This window comes from Lingula anatina, chromosome 1 (assembly GCF_051362555.1).
Source record: "Lingula anatina isolate TDL-2025a chromosome 1, LinAna3.0, whole genome shotgun sequence".
Taxonomy (NCBI): Eukaryota; Metazoa; Brachiopoda; class Lingulata; order Lingulida; family Lingulidae; genus Lingula; species Lingula anatina.
In genome coordinates this window covers 45,263,778-45,279,437 of record NC_141767.1, presented here as the reverse complement: position 1 = coordinate 45,279,437, position 15,660 = coordinate 45,263,778, and the positions used below count along the sequence as shown (strand labels likewise).

General features: G+C 36.0%; 2 protein-coding genes across 2 annotated transcripts; one reads left to right on the top strand and one right to left on the bottom strand.

Annotated features, from left to right (window-relative positions):
* Positions 1-363: 363 nt before the first annotated feature.
* On the bottom strand, positions 364-6,675 carry LOC106176196 (uncharacterized). The gene is made up of 11 exons (XM_087013109.1): positions 6,541-6,675; positions 6,028-6,209; positions 5,647-5,803; positions 5,127-5,261; positions 4,590-4,782; positions 4,127-4,293; positions 3,304-3,542; positions 2,811-2,894; positions 1,796-2,082; positions 1,437-1,561; positions 364-1,264 (listed from the first exon to the last, which is right to left on the bottom strand). Exons 2-11 carry the CDS (start codon positions 6,199-6,201, stop codon positions 1,110-1,112), a joined length of 1,716 nt encoding a protein of 571 aa, XP_086869235.1. The 5' UTR covers positions 6,202-6,209; positions 6,541-6,675; the 3' UTR covers positions 364-1,109.
* Positions 6,676-6,813: 138 nt separating this feature from the next.
* On the top strand, positions 6,814-15,639 carry LOC106176236 (uncharacterized). The gene is made up of 3 exons (XM_013558533.2): positions 6,814-6,913; positions 7,798-10,997; positions 11,273-15,639. The coding sequence occupies exons 2-3, from the start codon at positions 8,157-8,159 to the stop codon at positions 13,760-13,762; spliced, it is 5,331 nt and encodes a 1,776-aa protein (XP_013413987.2). The 5' UTR covers positions 6,814-6,913; positions 7,798-8,156; the 3' UTR covers positions 13,763-15,639.
* Positions 15,640-15,660: the final 21 nt, after the last annotated feature.

The window sequence follows — 15,660 nt, the reverse complement described above, 5'->3', positions numbered from 1 at the left end:
TGGAAACTTGCGGTATCTAGTGGAAGCTTAATATGTCTATTACAAAACCAAGGAATGCAGTGTTCCCAGTCTTTTCTCAACTGATTCAAGAACAAATGACAAGTATTGATTAATATTAAGTAAATAAAATCTAAAGTGGCAGCAATTCCTTCATTTGTCTTTCATTTTGTGACATTGGTTAGATGCAATATTGGTATGTATTATTTAAATTTCCATATGGATATTAATCCATGTAAATAATATTTATAGTTTTTTTTTTAAGTTTACAGTGAATCAGTTGCAAAAGCATGCTTCAAAACTTCAAGAAATGGTTTATGCTTGTGCATCTAAATTTTAGGAAACGATATCAGCAAAAACATTACATACTTTTCACAAAACATCATTTATTAAAAACAAATTCAAAGACTTTCTAGGATTTTTGAGGGTCTAATTTGAGTACTTTTCCGAGTACTTTCTGAATGTTAACAAGGCAGATTACTGTCATTTATAAGTGCACAAACGAAAGAAATGAAAAGATATTTCATTTTCATGTAAACATTTGTATTTCGACACAAAATAATTCTTGGAACTTGCATAAAACATGAAAAAAAAAATGATGTCCAAAAAGCTAATTTGCCTTCTGCAAATCATTGACTTGAATCAACTTAAAAACAACAATAATTGTAATAATTTTTGACAAATTGCTCACTAGTGATCAAATTCAAGTACTTTTCAAGGACAAAACAAAATGCCAATACCCTTTCCAAATCAGATGGCAATTTCAAGCATTTTTCAAGCCTGTTTGAAATCTGCAAAAGTTTGTAAAACAAAACTTACATATTAAACTTACAATACAAGTAATATATAGTAATGATGACAACCTATCTTTTTACATTAAAGCAAGTAAACAGCGCTAAAACAGTAATAATATTTAATGACTGTTCCCTAAAAAATAACATCAAATTATTCGAGCAAAATGTCAGGGAATCGAGCTTGTTAAAGAAGCCTTTCATGCAGTAAAAATCAATTCAAGTGGCTTTATATGGAATTTCACATAGGCACCCCAGTTCAATGACAATTTATGTATTAAAAGTGTTACAATGTGGTCTTTTTTTTATTTGTAAACTTGATCACAGAATTTCATAAATTGGATCAGTAAGTGAATTCCTGGCTCGCGTTTGAAGTCTGTGTAGTTTGACCAGCAATAGTAACATAGATTTGGTTTTAGGTCCGAGATCAATATTGTCTCTTAACTCAGACTCGGAGATCTGTCCCTTATGACCAGCTGAAAATGGAAGTAAATAAAATGTTAATCACATATATTTCAGCGGAGTGCACATCATCAGTGCAAAAACAATAATTACCAAATCCATTTTCTGTAATAATTTGCTCATAAATAAGTTCTCTTATATCCAATCAACCTAGAATATACTTTGTGAATGAAGTTATTCACTTACCACTCATCTTTTTCTGACAGATATCATTTATTTTCTGCAAAGTGTTGTTTATAAGTTTTAGAGGCAACTGCCTCTGAAGGTAGTCTTGGAGAGAGGCATATTCATCTTCAGAAATCATGGCCATACTGAAATGAGAGATGATTTTATAAAATTACAAAAAAATGTTTGACATCTGGCTGAAAAGATGTGAAAATGTCAGAAACCATGTACAAAATCGAATTCAGAATTGCTTGTGCACTGTTGTTTTTAAAGCCCAAATCCTTGATATTAGATTAGATACCACTTGCAACATTTTATTCTCAACACAGCCTTGGTTTGAAGGATATTGGAAATCCATCCTGTTTTCACAGAAGACTTACCCTGGGCATGTCTTGTTACTGTTCTCCCTTGGTGGAATATTCTCCTGCAATTCCTCAGTGCTGTTAAAGGTGTACTTCATTGATAACACTGGTGGTTGGGGCATGTCCCAGTCCTGTTGAAAACCATTTTTATCAGTCTCTGTGGCTTTTATTTGAACTAAAGCAGTGTCCCTTGTTGAGATCTGGTCATATCCCTTATCTGCCACTGGAGCACTGAGCTTTTGTACATCCTGTGCAGTCAGAGGGTTAAGAGGCCTGGTGAAGTCCTCGTAGAATTGCTGGTATTCCTACACAAGAAAAATTTTCTAAACATAAACATCTGAAAATATTATAGTAGAACAGTGCTAAGATGCTAACATGAAGTTTCTGGTTCTAAATAAAACAGTTCCGTAAATGTAACAGGCAACTTTAACTTACAAATAACCATTATTACTATTAATATTGTTATTATTAAAAATGGAAAGAATTTTCTTCCCAGGAAAAATGCTAAAGTAAAAGAATGGTTATTGGATATGAACAAGTGAATTGCATATTGAATATTGAGTGTGAAATCATCAGTTTTTCAGTTTGTTAAAATTTTTGAGATCTATGCTATATTTCCTATATATGTAGTTATCTCTCTGAATAAATGATGTACACTCACAAAAAAATAATCAACAATTTTTTTCCTTATTGTGGGCCCCAGAAGATGCAAAATTTCATAATCTAACAGATGTTAAATCAGTTCAGAGAAAAAACGGGTAAAGTAACACATCCTTTCCGGTGTAGATGAAAAGGAGGAAAATATTAATATGTGCAAATAACACCCTTGGTTTTTCAAAAGAAATTTCCTACTTGAAAATGCAATTAAGACAGCAGGAAAGCCATAAAGACACTGACCTAGAATAGAGTGATAATCATTTCCTTTGAGGAAAAGCAAAGATGAAAATTCATTTTTCAAAGGTGGTTCCATGAAATAAAGAAAGTGATGAAAATGTCTCCTCTCAGAATAAGTCAGCTCTGATAAAAGACTTACTTCAAACTTCATGGTAAGTTCTGGGGCTTCTGGTTCTGGGAGGTCTTCAGGATTCAAGCTTTGTAATTCTGGGGCACTTGGCACCTGAAACATGAGTCAAAGTAGTTTTTACTATATTCTGTCAAGGAAAAGTGTCTTTGTCTGGTACTCTTGAAATAAAATACTACACCAGTGCCTTTCTTATGAACAATATATCAACAAAGAACATTTTAAGAGATTGTCATGGCTACTTGTCATGGTTTATTGAATTAAATATATTTTACTAAATGCAGCTTGGCACATTCCCAGGTTTTTCTTCTCTCAGTCCTTTCCTTCCAACCAATATTTTGGAGTGAATTGGGATGCAAATGCTGATTTTCTTACACTTTCTTTGGAGATAATAAGACATATAAAAATTCATACAGAATTTGAAAAAAAGTTGAAGTGGTGCAAAACACTAAGGAATGAAACACTTCAAATATTCACATTTTCCCCTTTACAAAATAATACAAACCTGCATGTCTCCCAGACTGTCACTATTTGTTTTTTCCTGAAACATTCCTTTTTTAATCTGTTTAACCCCTGGTGTCTTTAGCACTGGTGGAACTGGGCTTTCCACTGATCCTGTTTTCAAGGATTGTAACACCGGGCTTTTAGGGAGTGACGGCTTTGTCCGGATCTGTTTCATTCCTGGTGTGTGAAGTATTGGTGGACACGGACTGTCTTCAGCATCTCCATTTAAATAGTTGGTACCTTGAAGGAATAAAGGAGGAAACTACAGGGAGGATGCCTATAACATAAAACTAACACGACTCTAGTTAGACAACTATGAGGTGAATAAATGCATCAAAAGAAAATTTGCTTAATCTTAAAGGATGGTAACAGTATCATCAAGGTGACTTTTACTGATTGATGTTTTTTGAAGGGAATGCAGACCATGACTTGGCATGTAAGTGCAGAAGTATGCATATGTTTGTTTGTGGAGGGTGGAGGAGGGGTGATAAGAAGAAGTTATATATTAAAACCATGCTGGGTTTTCTCTGACAAGAATCAAATATTTTGACAGTATGCTTAAATGTAACATTTATTTATTTTTCTTTTATACCTAAATTAATTAGCAATGGCAGAAAAAAATCATTCTTTTTTTCTTAGTCTCATCTTTTTGTACTGATATTCTACATGCAACCTGAACCTAAACAAACAAGAAATATGAAAAAGAAACAAGATCAAATTTTGATATAGATTAGAGTGGACCCCCCCCCCCCCCCCCCCCCCCCCCCACACACACACACACACACACACAAAAGGCTCAAAGTAACTGACTACTACTTGCTTACCCTTCTTATTAAGGGGAGTCTCAGGAGTCATGGCATTCATGTTACAATGTGGCAGTATGCCCGGGGTCACAGTGATGCCATGGGTGTCAAATGGGGTGGGTACAAACTGTTCAGGATGCCTTGATTTGTGGTCTGGGGTCTCTGGAAACAGCTCTTGCTTCGGATTCCTGTAATAATGACCATCAAAAATTGATAATTACAATAAGTGAAGATCAAAGATTGTACTTATTTTCAGACTATACCTTCAAAGAGAATTTTTAGTTTTAAAACATGATGTAAATCACAAGTGTTATAAATATTGCAAAAGCTGTTTCCCTCTCAAATAGACAAAAAAAAAAAAAAAAAAAAAAAAAAAAAAAAAAAAAAAAAATTCAGCTAGACAACTTGGATGTGCTGTTGATGTTATCTTTATACCAACAAAAAATATTTAACTTATATATACACTGTACCCATCTGTCTTCACCTTGTATAGTTTATCTTCTCTGGTACCTTGAAAACCATATCATTCCCTAATTTTTGCCCAACCCTTGCTGCATCATCTCCTATGTTAGCCAGAACATTGAGGGTTACTTCACTGAGGCCAAAGTCTGCCAAACTGGGAGTTTTATCACCACAACTAGGAGGCTTGGGTCTGTGAGACTCAGGAGGTGTAGAGGGTTGAATATCAATGTTAAAGAAAATGTTGGACTGCTTAACTTTACTGCCTAGCTTCACTGTACAATGGTATGTTGTGAAGTAATGTTTGCCTTTCTTTAACAAGTGTCAAAAAAGTTTACATTTCCAATTGTATTTCTAATATTTATGAAGTGACTAAGAATATTTAATTTGATTTGAATACTATTATGTCTTTAAAAACTGCATCAAATTTTCTCATATCTGATAAGAATTAAGATTAAACAAATCACTCCCATGACACATCAAACTAACTTTGTTGAATGCCCACATAAACTAAAATACATTTACTATTATTTATCATCATAACTATTACTCATTACTAAAGGATACTCAGTGTCTTCACTTTGAGAATGATCTGATACATTGTTCTCCCCATTAGAAGTAGGTATTTTTTGTTCTGTCATCACTGGTTGTTCTGCCATCACTGAATGCTCTTTTTCTCCACTATTCACACCTGAGACTGAAAACAAAACAAAAACATGTATGTGAGATGTCACAATATAAGAACTGCCAGTGATCTTCTAAGGTTTTTATTTTCTTTTTGTGTAAGCTGTACATATTTTACTCATTCCCAGAGTCTCTATTTCATCCAAAATGTAACTGATTTAAAAAAAATCTAATCAGGAAATTGACTGAAAATAAGCCAAGGTCCTAAAACTAGACATTTCTCAGATGCAACCTTTATCTATTCAAAAACTGCAGAAATTGGTAGAAAAGTACCACGTCTACGAAATGGCCATGCAAACATCTATAGCTTTCCAATAGATTAAAATTTGGGGAAAAATCCAGAAAATTAATCCATTGGTATTGGGAAATCTATCTTGTTACCCCCCTTCAAGTCTCACCCTGTTGTGCCAAACAAGGATTATAACCATACTGCTGCAGATAAGCCTCCACCTCTCCCAGTCTCTGCTGCTGTTGCTGTATCACTTCTTGACAAGCATGGAGAAGATGTCTCAAACTACTGGCTCTTAGGCTGTTATAGGTGGACTGCGTTTGGGTCTTTAAATATATACAATTTATGAACGACAATGCTTTCGGGAAGTTGTATCTTTGCCACATTGTATGCATCAATCTGTATCTTTATCTAAATGTTGAAGCAAATCAAGAATAAATCCAGTTTAAAAAGTTAAGCACTTTTTTAGTTAATACCCAATTAGAAAGCATCAAATGTTAGGTTAAAATTAAATGGGCAAGTGTCAGTCAAAGCTGAGAAATTAATATACCTTTATATCTCTAACGTTTCTCTGCATTTCTTTAAGAACAAATACTGCAGAAGTTTCATCATCACATCTCTCTCCTTTGGGCTTCTTTATCATTGCCTGAAGAACATCTCTCTCTTTCTCAGTTGTGGCAGCAAGCCTTCTTAGCTGTGTGAAAAAATCATGTTTCTTATCCATTTTTGAAACTGAAAAAAAAAACAATTAACATTGTTATCAAATGTGAGAAGGGCATGATCTAGGAACGTCTGAATATACGTTAATAATCAGTCAGTGAAAACAGGCTTTAATCATCGAATAAATGCCAAGATAGGATTTAGATAGAAATCACTTTTTGCATTTTTTTTTTCAAGATATAATAATAATATAAATAGAAATTATCGAAATAACTAACTCTCCAGTTCCCCATTGTAGAAACCGTATAGTAATACAAAACAATTCCTATCTGGATTAAATGAAATCTACAGAGCATTAATATAAATTTGGGGTTTTTGTACATATTATTTATTCCATACTCACAAATCGATGTACTGTTTCCGTCGAAGGTAGCACTGACTTGGACATTCAAAATATTCCGCCTCAAAGTGAGATGGATAGAGGGAAGTCAACCAAGACAACCCTAATAAACAAAAGATATCGCCCAATGTCTTAATGTTTGACAATCATTCCCAAGAACCAAAGACAGATAGACCATTTAAAATAATAGCTAATAATTTCTATGTCTTTCGCTAGTACAACTTTTATTTTCAAAATTTTAACCTTGAAGTCTTAGCTTATCTTGAATTAGTACCACCTGTTGACAGAAGTGATTGAGGGGCGGTGCGGGTCCGTGCTTTGCACTGACATTAGTTGGTGCTTTTTGTGGCAACAAACAGCGGGAGTAAATAACCAGGTACATTACAGTTTTTATTATTTGAGCTCTTTTTAAATTTTTTATTTAAACAAAAAAAATCCGAGCCTATTACATTCGAAATTTCCTTGTGGGTGAAGTTGACCTGCAGACATTGTGTTGGAATGTGCATGCCAGCTGCATTGTATTTGTACATTAGTAAATAGTATGTACCCATACGATGTAGCTACGCGCAAAAGTGTTGGGTTTAAAAAAATCCCTCAGTAACCAGCGACTGTAACTGCATGTTGTCATGGCTGTACTGTAGTTCTAACATTTGCACGTACCTGGTACTAGTACAGTTATAAGGAGTAATAATATCAAAATTTTGATACCAGCACTGAAAGGAGGACCATACCACAGATTATCACATGCTAGTACTTTCTCTTACCTTTTTATGTGCATATATATAAATAACAGCGCTTACATTATGTAGTGCATGTTATGTGTGGTTCTATACAATATGCATGCATGTTTTAGTTCTGGTAGGTCATTCAACTTTGCAGGAAGGCAAAGGGGGGGGGGGTAGCTAGGAAGAACCATGCTTTTGATAAGGAAAAGTTATGCTCTGAATCAAAATTAAATCTAGGTTCTATTTCATTTTTTAAGTGCAAAAGAAGTGCGTAAAAAGATCCAGTTTTTCAGAAATCGAATTGCTGGGGTTTCTTTGTCTATTTTAGAAACAAATCCTACTTTTAAATATTGCATACTTTTCATCGTGATGCAACCTTCTACATCAAATTTGTCAGATGGATAAAGTCCACATATTATTGTAATATATTTTAAAGGGATATGAAGACAAAATCTCAAATAAAAGATATGTGCATAGGAAAACTTACATTTACATTTACTTGAAAATTTTACAATTTGTTATTTTTTTATTTCAGGCCACAGTTCTAAAAGCCATGCCTGAAGGAAAGGCAAGGTGTCTAACTTATTGACCCTGCTACTGGCTAAGCAGTAACTGGATGCAATTGACATAAATTATGCTGCTGAACACCATCAGTAAAATGTGAACTATATGTTTGATCCCCAGGCTATGGGCCTTGCCCTTATGCTAGGCAGTGTATGAGTCACTACTATTGAATGGACACCAAGACTAGCAGTGGTGATACACATCAGAAGGTGCTAATTGAAGTTTTACAAGTATGACAGTAAACTTGAAGTTTATACATACACAGAAAGCACTACTGATGAACATACATGAAGAAAATGAAGAAAGAGTAAAGTCACATAAAATCTCAATATGCTAAGGATTTGCATGTCTTCTGCACTTAACCTCTGTGCCATATTATTTCTCTCTTGTGGGACCTTTATCAGAAGTTCAGATCAATGTGGTCAAGATCTGAATGGTGATAGTGGACAACTGATCTCTCCTGGATTTCCAAATACCTATCCACTTGGTGTGACATGCCAGTGGACAATTACAGTGGAGCGAGGGAAAAGCATTAATCTTAGGCTCGTTGTATTAAACACTGACTCTAAACAAGACCTTGATGGGGGAGATGTATTAAGAGTATACAAAGTGGATCCACAATTAAATAGAAATGTTACAGCAGAATGGGAATTCAGTGGAACAGTGCAAGATAATACAGTGATAGACACGAACAGCAGCAAACTATGGATTCATTTCCAAGCAGATAACCAGCAGCTACAAGAAAATAGTCGTTTTAATATAACATTCCACAGTGTTAGTACACAATACTGCCCCCAACCAGAGCTTTTGAGAAATGGGTCCAGAAAAGGGGATAGTTTCCGAGTTGGGTCACTGGTTGAATTCAGCTGTGATCCAGGTTTCACAGTCAGTGGACCTACAAACATATCATGTCAACTCAATGACAGTGGTTTACCTTATTGGACTAGAGACATTCCACAATGTTACATTCCCTGTGTGAATGGTAAAATAACAGACACTGTTGAAGGACAATCAAATCTAGTCAGATATTTTCTTGTGCCAAATGAAAAACCAGTGATATTATCACCCAACTTCCAACAATATCAGACATCAGGGAATAATAGTGACAGTCGCATCAAGTTTCCAGTTCAGTGTACATGGGCAATACATGCTCCAATTGGCTATGCAATTAACATTACAGCATCTCAGTTTAACTTACATGTTGAAAATGAAAATGGCTCCTTCCTTACTGTGAAAAATGAACAGATGCAATCGCCCTCAGTCTCAGAGGGTATTTTGGCAAACTTTTCATCTCATTTTACTAACCTTCTTATCAACCAAACCAATCAGGTGCTGATTCAGCTCACGTCCAATAATTTGTATGATTCCTTTGAGCTGAGGTACAATCTTGTCCATCCTTTTGCTTGTGGAAGTCCACCAACTCCGTCAAACATGTTTTATATCCCAGACAACATGACTTACTTTGTGGGACATCAAATTGAATACAGGTGCAAGGATGGTTTTTACCTCCAACGGCCAAACAGTATGCATATCAATAATATCTGCACTTCACAAGGATGGCTTTATGGGAGTCAGGCCCTACCCCAATGCAAGACATATTGTAAAATATGGGACACAAATAATGAAACGTACAGGGACATTCTACTTAGACGTTCAAGTGGAATTATATATAGCCCAGGTTACCCAGGGCCTCTCTTGCCAGGGCCTTGTCAGATCACTATAGATGTTCACCCCAGTCAAATTGTGAAAGTGACTCTGAGGAACATGACATTTGGAAATGACTCTGAAGTGAAAGTGAAACTGTTTGATGGTGCTGAAGAACTTGCCTTAATTAGTGTTACTAGTCCTCTTGGAACCATTTCATCTAGAACTAACACAGTAACAGTGAAGATCGATAATAAAGAAACAAACCCGGTAGATGGTCATTTTATTCTTAGCTATCAGGCCGTTCCAACCAACACATGTGGTAAACCAAAGACGATTCAAAATGGCCAACTTCTAGCTGATGAGTCGCGTTATGAAGTAGGCTCAACTGTTCAGTTTGTGTGTGATGCTTTCTTTCAGAGACATGGCCCCCAGAGTATAACCTGCATAAACATGGGACTTTTCAATGATTGGCAGGGCTCTCCAAGTTGTACTGGTAAATGTGGAGGACAGTACAATATGGGGGAGGGAACTATTGTATCTCCAAACTATCCCATGCCTTTTAATACAAGTGGTCGCCTATGTATGTGGCTCATTACTGTCCCAGGGGAAAAAAAGCGGTTTAGTATTACCATTCCTCAAATCCATATATCAAACATGGATGATTTGAGTATAACTGAAAGTCAACAGACCACCTCTATACAGACAATGTGTACAGAAGATTGCAGCACACTGCAACTATACACACACACTAATGCCTTTCAAGTGTCTTTCAGATCTGCATCTGAGACCATCACTCCCACATCCCAGTTCAAAATCAAATTTGTTGCTTTTGACAGTAGCGTTTGTTCTCCCCCTCCTGAGATTGAAAATGGCGTAGTCATTGGATTGAACTATTCCGTTGGCTCCCAGGTAATGTACCATTGCTCACCACCCTTTGATCTTATTGGTGCTTCTCTTCTCACCTGTCAGGATGTCCACCACGGGGTGCCCCAGTGGCAGCCCCACACCCCTGAGTGCAGGATTTGCCGTCCACAGGATCGCCAGCAAGATCCCATGTTACGACATGGAGGTGAAGGTGCAGTGGCAAGTCCGGGTTACCCTGACAACCAAACTCTTGGACATCAGTCCTGTACATGGAAAATAGAAGCGAAGGAAAATGAGCTCATCATGCTTTACTTTAGGTACTTTCAGTTGCCCAATGCTGAGGAAGGAGTTGTTTTTGTAGACATCTATGATGGGCAAACAAAATTAGAATCTAGACTTGCTAGACTTGATGGAAAAACAGAGACAGTGGAAAACATCACCAGTGCAACAAACATTGTTATCATTTCATACAGCATGCCATTAGAGACTAAAGATACCAGAGGGTTTTATATTGAGTATGGTTCATTCAGACCTCCCATGGAAACCACCCCCTTTGTGCCAGTGAAGACAGAAGAAAAATGGACTGAGATGGTGACCTCTGATTTCCAACCAAAAGAAACTACCAAAGTTGTTACAGAGAGAAGAACTTCACCAGCTTGGGTAATTAATGAAACTAATTTAAAAACAAATACATTACTCTCTTCAGACCTATAGTCAATACTTAAAAAAAAATGTACATTGTCAGTATTGATTGAAAAAATGTATCAGCTACCTTTATTTAGCAGTCTTAAACTAAATTTTGGATTTCAGACAGAATAACCTGATGTCAGTGTTAGATGATATTAAAGCAGATACCATTTTAAGAATGGTGGTTATGAACATTTTACTTTGGTTTTTGTCACTTTGTAAAAATGTATTACCTTATTCATTTGCAGATTAACCCCATAGAAAGAACAACTTTGGAAATTCTCCCACCTGATCAGAGAGTTACAAAGACAATTGTCTTCTATCCAACCAAACCAGTACCAACAACAGCCACCACACCCAAAAATGGACATGTTCAAGCTGTTGCATCTGCCCCTGGAGATAACAAGGGGGCCATCGCAGCTGGTGTGATAGTTCCACTGCTTATCATCACTGCAGTGGGTGTTGTTGGATTCCTTGTTTGGTACAGAAAAAAATACCCTGTGAGGATGAGCTTTGGTCGGGAATTTGCCAAGTTCACCAATCCTGCCTATGTGAGAAAATCAACACCAGGGTTAACTCTAGTACAAGAGGGCCATGTGTCGCTGTGTTCAGATCCAAGTGCCAGACGCCCTTCAGATGAGGGCGGATCGTCCAATGAGGGCCCAGGTAAGGGAATCATTAACCCTGCTTTTGAAGAGTTGGCTGAGGATGATGTTGAAGTACCTTCTGTTCCAGAGGTGACTTTCACTGAAGTGACACCATTTTCTGAAGAAATATCACCAGTTCACTCTAAAAGGTCACATCGCTCTTCGGTACACTCAGATGTGTCCAGTGCCAGAAGAAAGTCTGCTAAATTGAAAATTACACCACAGGACTTGGATCGTGACTATGAAAATGTATGCCATAGTCCGCCATGGGATTCATCGTCTGCTGGGTCCGAGGGTCATCCTCACAGTCCAGGAAGGAGGTCAACTTCTTTGAGAGAGACAGAATTTATTGAATCTGAAGGTTTGCACAGTAGATCCAGTTCTCTTTTAACGGACGGAAAAAGAAAGGCCTCTTCAATTGGGTCAGAGGTCAATACTACCAGACCTGGTGGGAGGTCCAGTTCTGCAAGAGAGGCGCAATCTTTAAAATATGGAGATTTGCCTAAGAGATCAGCTTCTCTAATGGAAGATGGAAGGAGAAAAATGCCTTCAATTGTATCACAAGAGGTTGCATTTAGTCCTGATAAGACTTTAAGGCATACCACTGAGATCAACGAGTCAGAAAATGTGCCAAATAGGTCTGAATCTCTTCTGGAAGGAGAAAGAAGAAAAACTCCCTCAGTTGGCTCCGAGAATTTGTCAGAGAATGCAAGGAAGATGTCAAATTCTTCAAGTGACACAGAGTCCAGCAAATCTGGGGAAGTCCCAAGTAGGTCAGGTTCTTTGATACAAGGAAGACATAAACCACCTTCAAAGAAATCAGGGGCTGACAGTTGTGATCCTTATTCCCACTGGTTGGAAAATGAAGAAGCGGAAAATGTAGAGCATAAAAAGATCGATAATGGCAAACAGGCTGAGAATTTGATGCAAGAGGATGAAGAAGTGGCAATAGAAGATGTGTCGTTTATTCCCTCTTTGAATATGGAGTCAGAGGTAGAGGGGGAATTTGTAGACCAATCACATGATTCACTACTTTTTGGTTCTTCACCACCTCCATCTCCTTTTAAGGTCAGTACAGCGGAGTCTGATCATTTGGAATCTTGCCACTCATCAGAATCTGGATCAGAGGAATATTTACCCAAGACAAAAAAAGAAGAAATGGACCTAAATGATTCTTCAGAAAGAAAATTGCAGCCTGAAGAAAAAGAGATGTCAAAGGTGAATCTATCATCGACACCAGAAGGTGAAAATTTCAAGTCATTGGCCTCGGATTTACTACCAACAAATGACCATTTACCATCAGTTGGGTTAGAGTCACCGCTATCAGAGAGAAATGTGTCACCATTTGATATGACATCACCTAAAGTGGACGGACAGTTGTCACCAAAACCCAGGACCCCATCCCCAACAGATGAACAAATGTCACCAGAAGTGTCAGTGTCACCCTTGGCAGGTGAGCCATTGTCACCTGTACATGGAACACCATCCCCAGTTGATGAGCAATTATCAGTAGGAGATTCAGTTTCAAAACCAAGAGAGGGGCAGTCAGCATCCTCCACAGATCAACATTCATCATCAAAGAAAACATTACCACCAACAGCAGATGAACACACCCCACCTCCAAGAGATGAACCTCTGTCTCTCAGTCATAGGACACCGTCCCAAATCAGTGAAACCATATCGCCAGTCCATTCTTCCCCTCCACTTCACAAGAGGTCACCGTCTTCTAGTAGTGAAGCTAGTACCCCCGACTCTTCTATATCAGATTCCATGGAATGGCATAGTGCAGAGATTGATCCATCTTCATCTGATGTGTTCCATTCACCAGAAGTTGGGCTGTCAGGTCAAGGAGACACACTCTTAGGACCACATCAAGAGGATGTAGATGGATCACCTTCAGAAGCAGAGACAAATGTTCCAAAGCCAAGAGCTAAATTGCTTTTAAAAGTTGATCCAGATGAGATGGAGGTTTCCTCAGATGCTTCAGGAGAGATATCCGACTCTGATTCCACCACATCAAGAGAACTGGACCTTGAATTTTTAGGATGGACACAACCTGACGCTGTAGATATGGATGCCAGTGAAGTTTAATGTGGGGCAGGATATAATACAGGAGAAACACATCTTCCATGTTTATCTAAATAAAACAATATTTTAATACATTATTAAAGATTTATATTTTGAAATGTCATTGTAAATTTTAAAACAAAAATTGTCATAATACTTATTGCAAAGTTGGTGCTCTATGCATGGCTGAAAAGTTGCCCATGTTGGCCACTATCATGTTAGTTCATTTTCTGTTGTTGATTTAAATTGAACTATTATACACAATTGTCTAGATACAATCATAAATTAATTTATTGTTATTTAGTTCTCATTTATTTTTCTTGAAATAATTTTTTTTGTATATGGTTCAACATTTATATCATGGAATTTGTGCATTTATATCATGCATTTTTGTATACAATTAGATACTGTTGGTGTATACTGCAAATCTACTCACTACATTACAACATCTAGTAAAAATGCTAAAAATTATTTCAGAATTTTCCCAATTTGTTTTCCAATCAACATTTTACTTGATCAAAAGCATTGTTGTCTGGAAGAGTTGAATCCATATTAATTTTTTTAAATCTAATTGGCTTTTAATATATAATATTAGAAATACATATCGCCATATTATCATTTGTTTCAAATCACATTGATAATATAGTTATGTTTTTAATTTTCCATGTTATATTTTGAATGAGAAGGTATTAAGATTTTATTTCTTGTCCTGTTTGATTATGTTTTAAATTTTTTTGTTTTTGTTTATATTTTATAAGTTTAAGAGCCATGAATCAAATGTTTTCTTGGAGCAATTGACTATGTGATAGGTATGCAAATAGTGCACTTCCAAACTCAGTCATAGGTGATAGAGATTTCAGTCTAGAATCAACTAGGCCAATGAATGGCCAGTTAATATTTCTGCTCATGAAATATAATGATTTTATGTACAGTGAAAAATATCTGTTCATTCTGAACTTAAAAAAGATTTGTTGCTCTGTTCAATTTGGAATTATTAAATTATTTGCATTTGGTTGCTCAAGAATTTCTGATTTTTAGATTATCAGGTCAATATTTATGGTGCTACACAGTTCAAGGTTTAAGAATTAAATGATGATATTATATATATTTTGGAAATTATTTAAGACTACAACTTGAGGTAGTTTGATTAAGCAATTATTGAACATACTTGAAAAATGATATTATCTAGTCAGAATGTTGCCATGTGACAGTGCAATTGGCTATTTTTCTAAGATTCTTTTTAATAATCAGTTGGATCTCATATTATAGAACAATCAAAAGGTGTGTGAAATTACTAGTATGTTTTAATAAAAAAAGTTTTTTTATCTCAGATGTCTCAGTTGTGCCACAGTTCATGAGATTGAAAGGAAAACTTTTATTTTGAATAATTTTATGTGCAGTGTAATGATTTTTTTAGTCTTTAGTTTTTTTATGCCTAGTTTAAATCTAGTCTGTAATTTATGTTCATTCTGGATGCCTATAGCAATACACAACAGTATAAACATCACTCTATGCATATTCAGAGCTTCATATTTGTATACATACATTATATACACTGTAATTATATATTATAGTATAATATCATTACTGTATGAAATAGAATTTATTCATATGTGTATAATATATATGATTAACTTGGTGAAGGATTCCAACCAGAGCAGTTGCTAAGTATTTATTATTGATACATACTGGATTAGTCTTATTGTGGGCAAATGGAAGGAAATGAATATTTTTATATGATTCTATTTAGTGAAAGAACACCATATTTCATGATTAAAATATGCAGTTAAAGGATAAAATACATATAAATGTAATTAAGTATTATCATTTAGGTTTTACCAAATATTAATCAGCAACCATGTACTTTGGTTTAGCAAAATAAAGCCTCTTTATAAAACCCATTAGGTGCAAATAATTTTCTT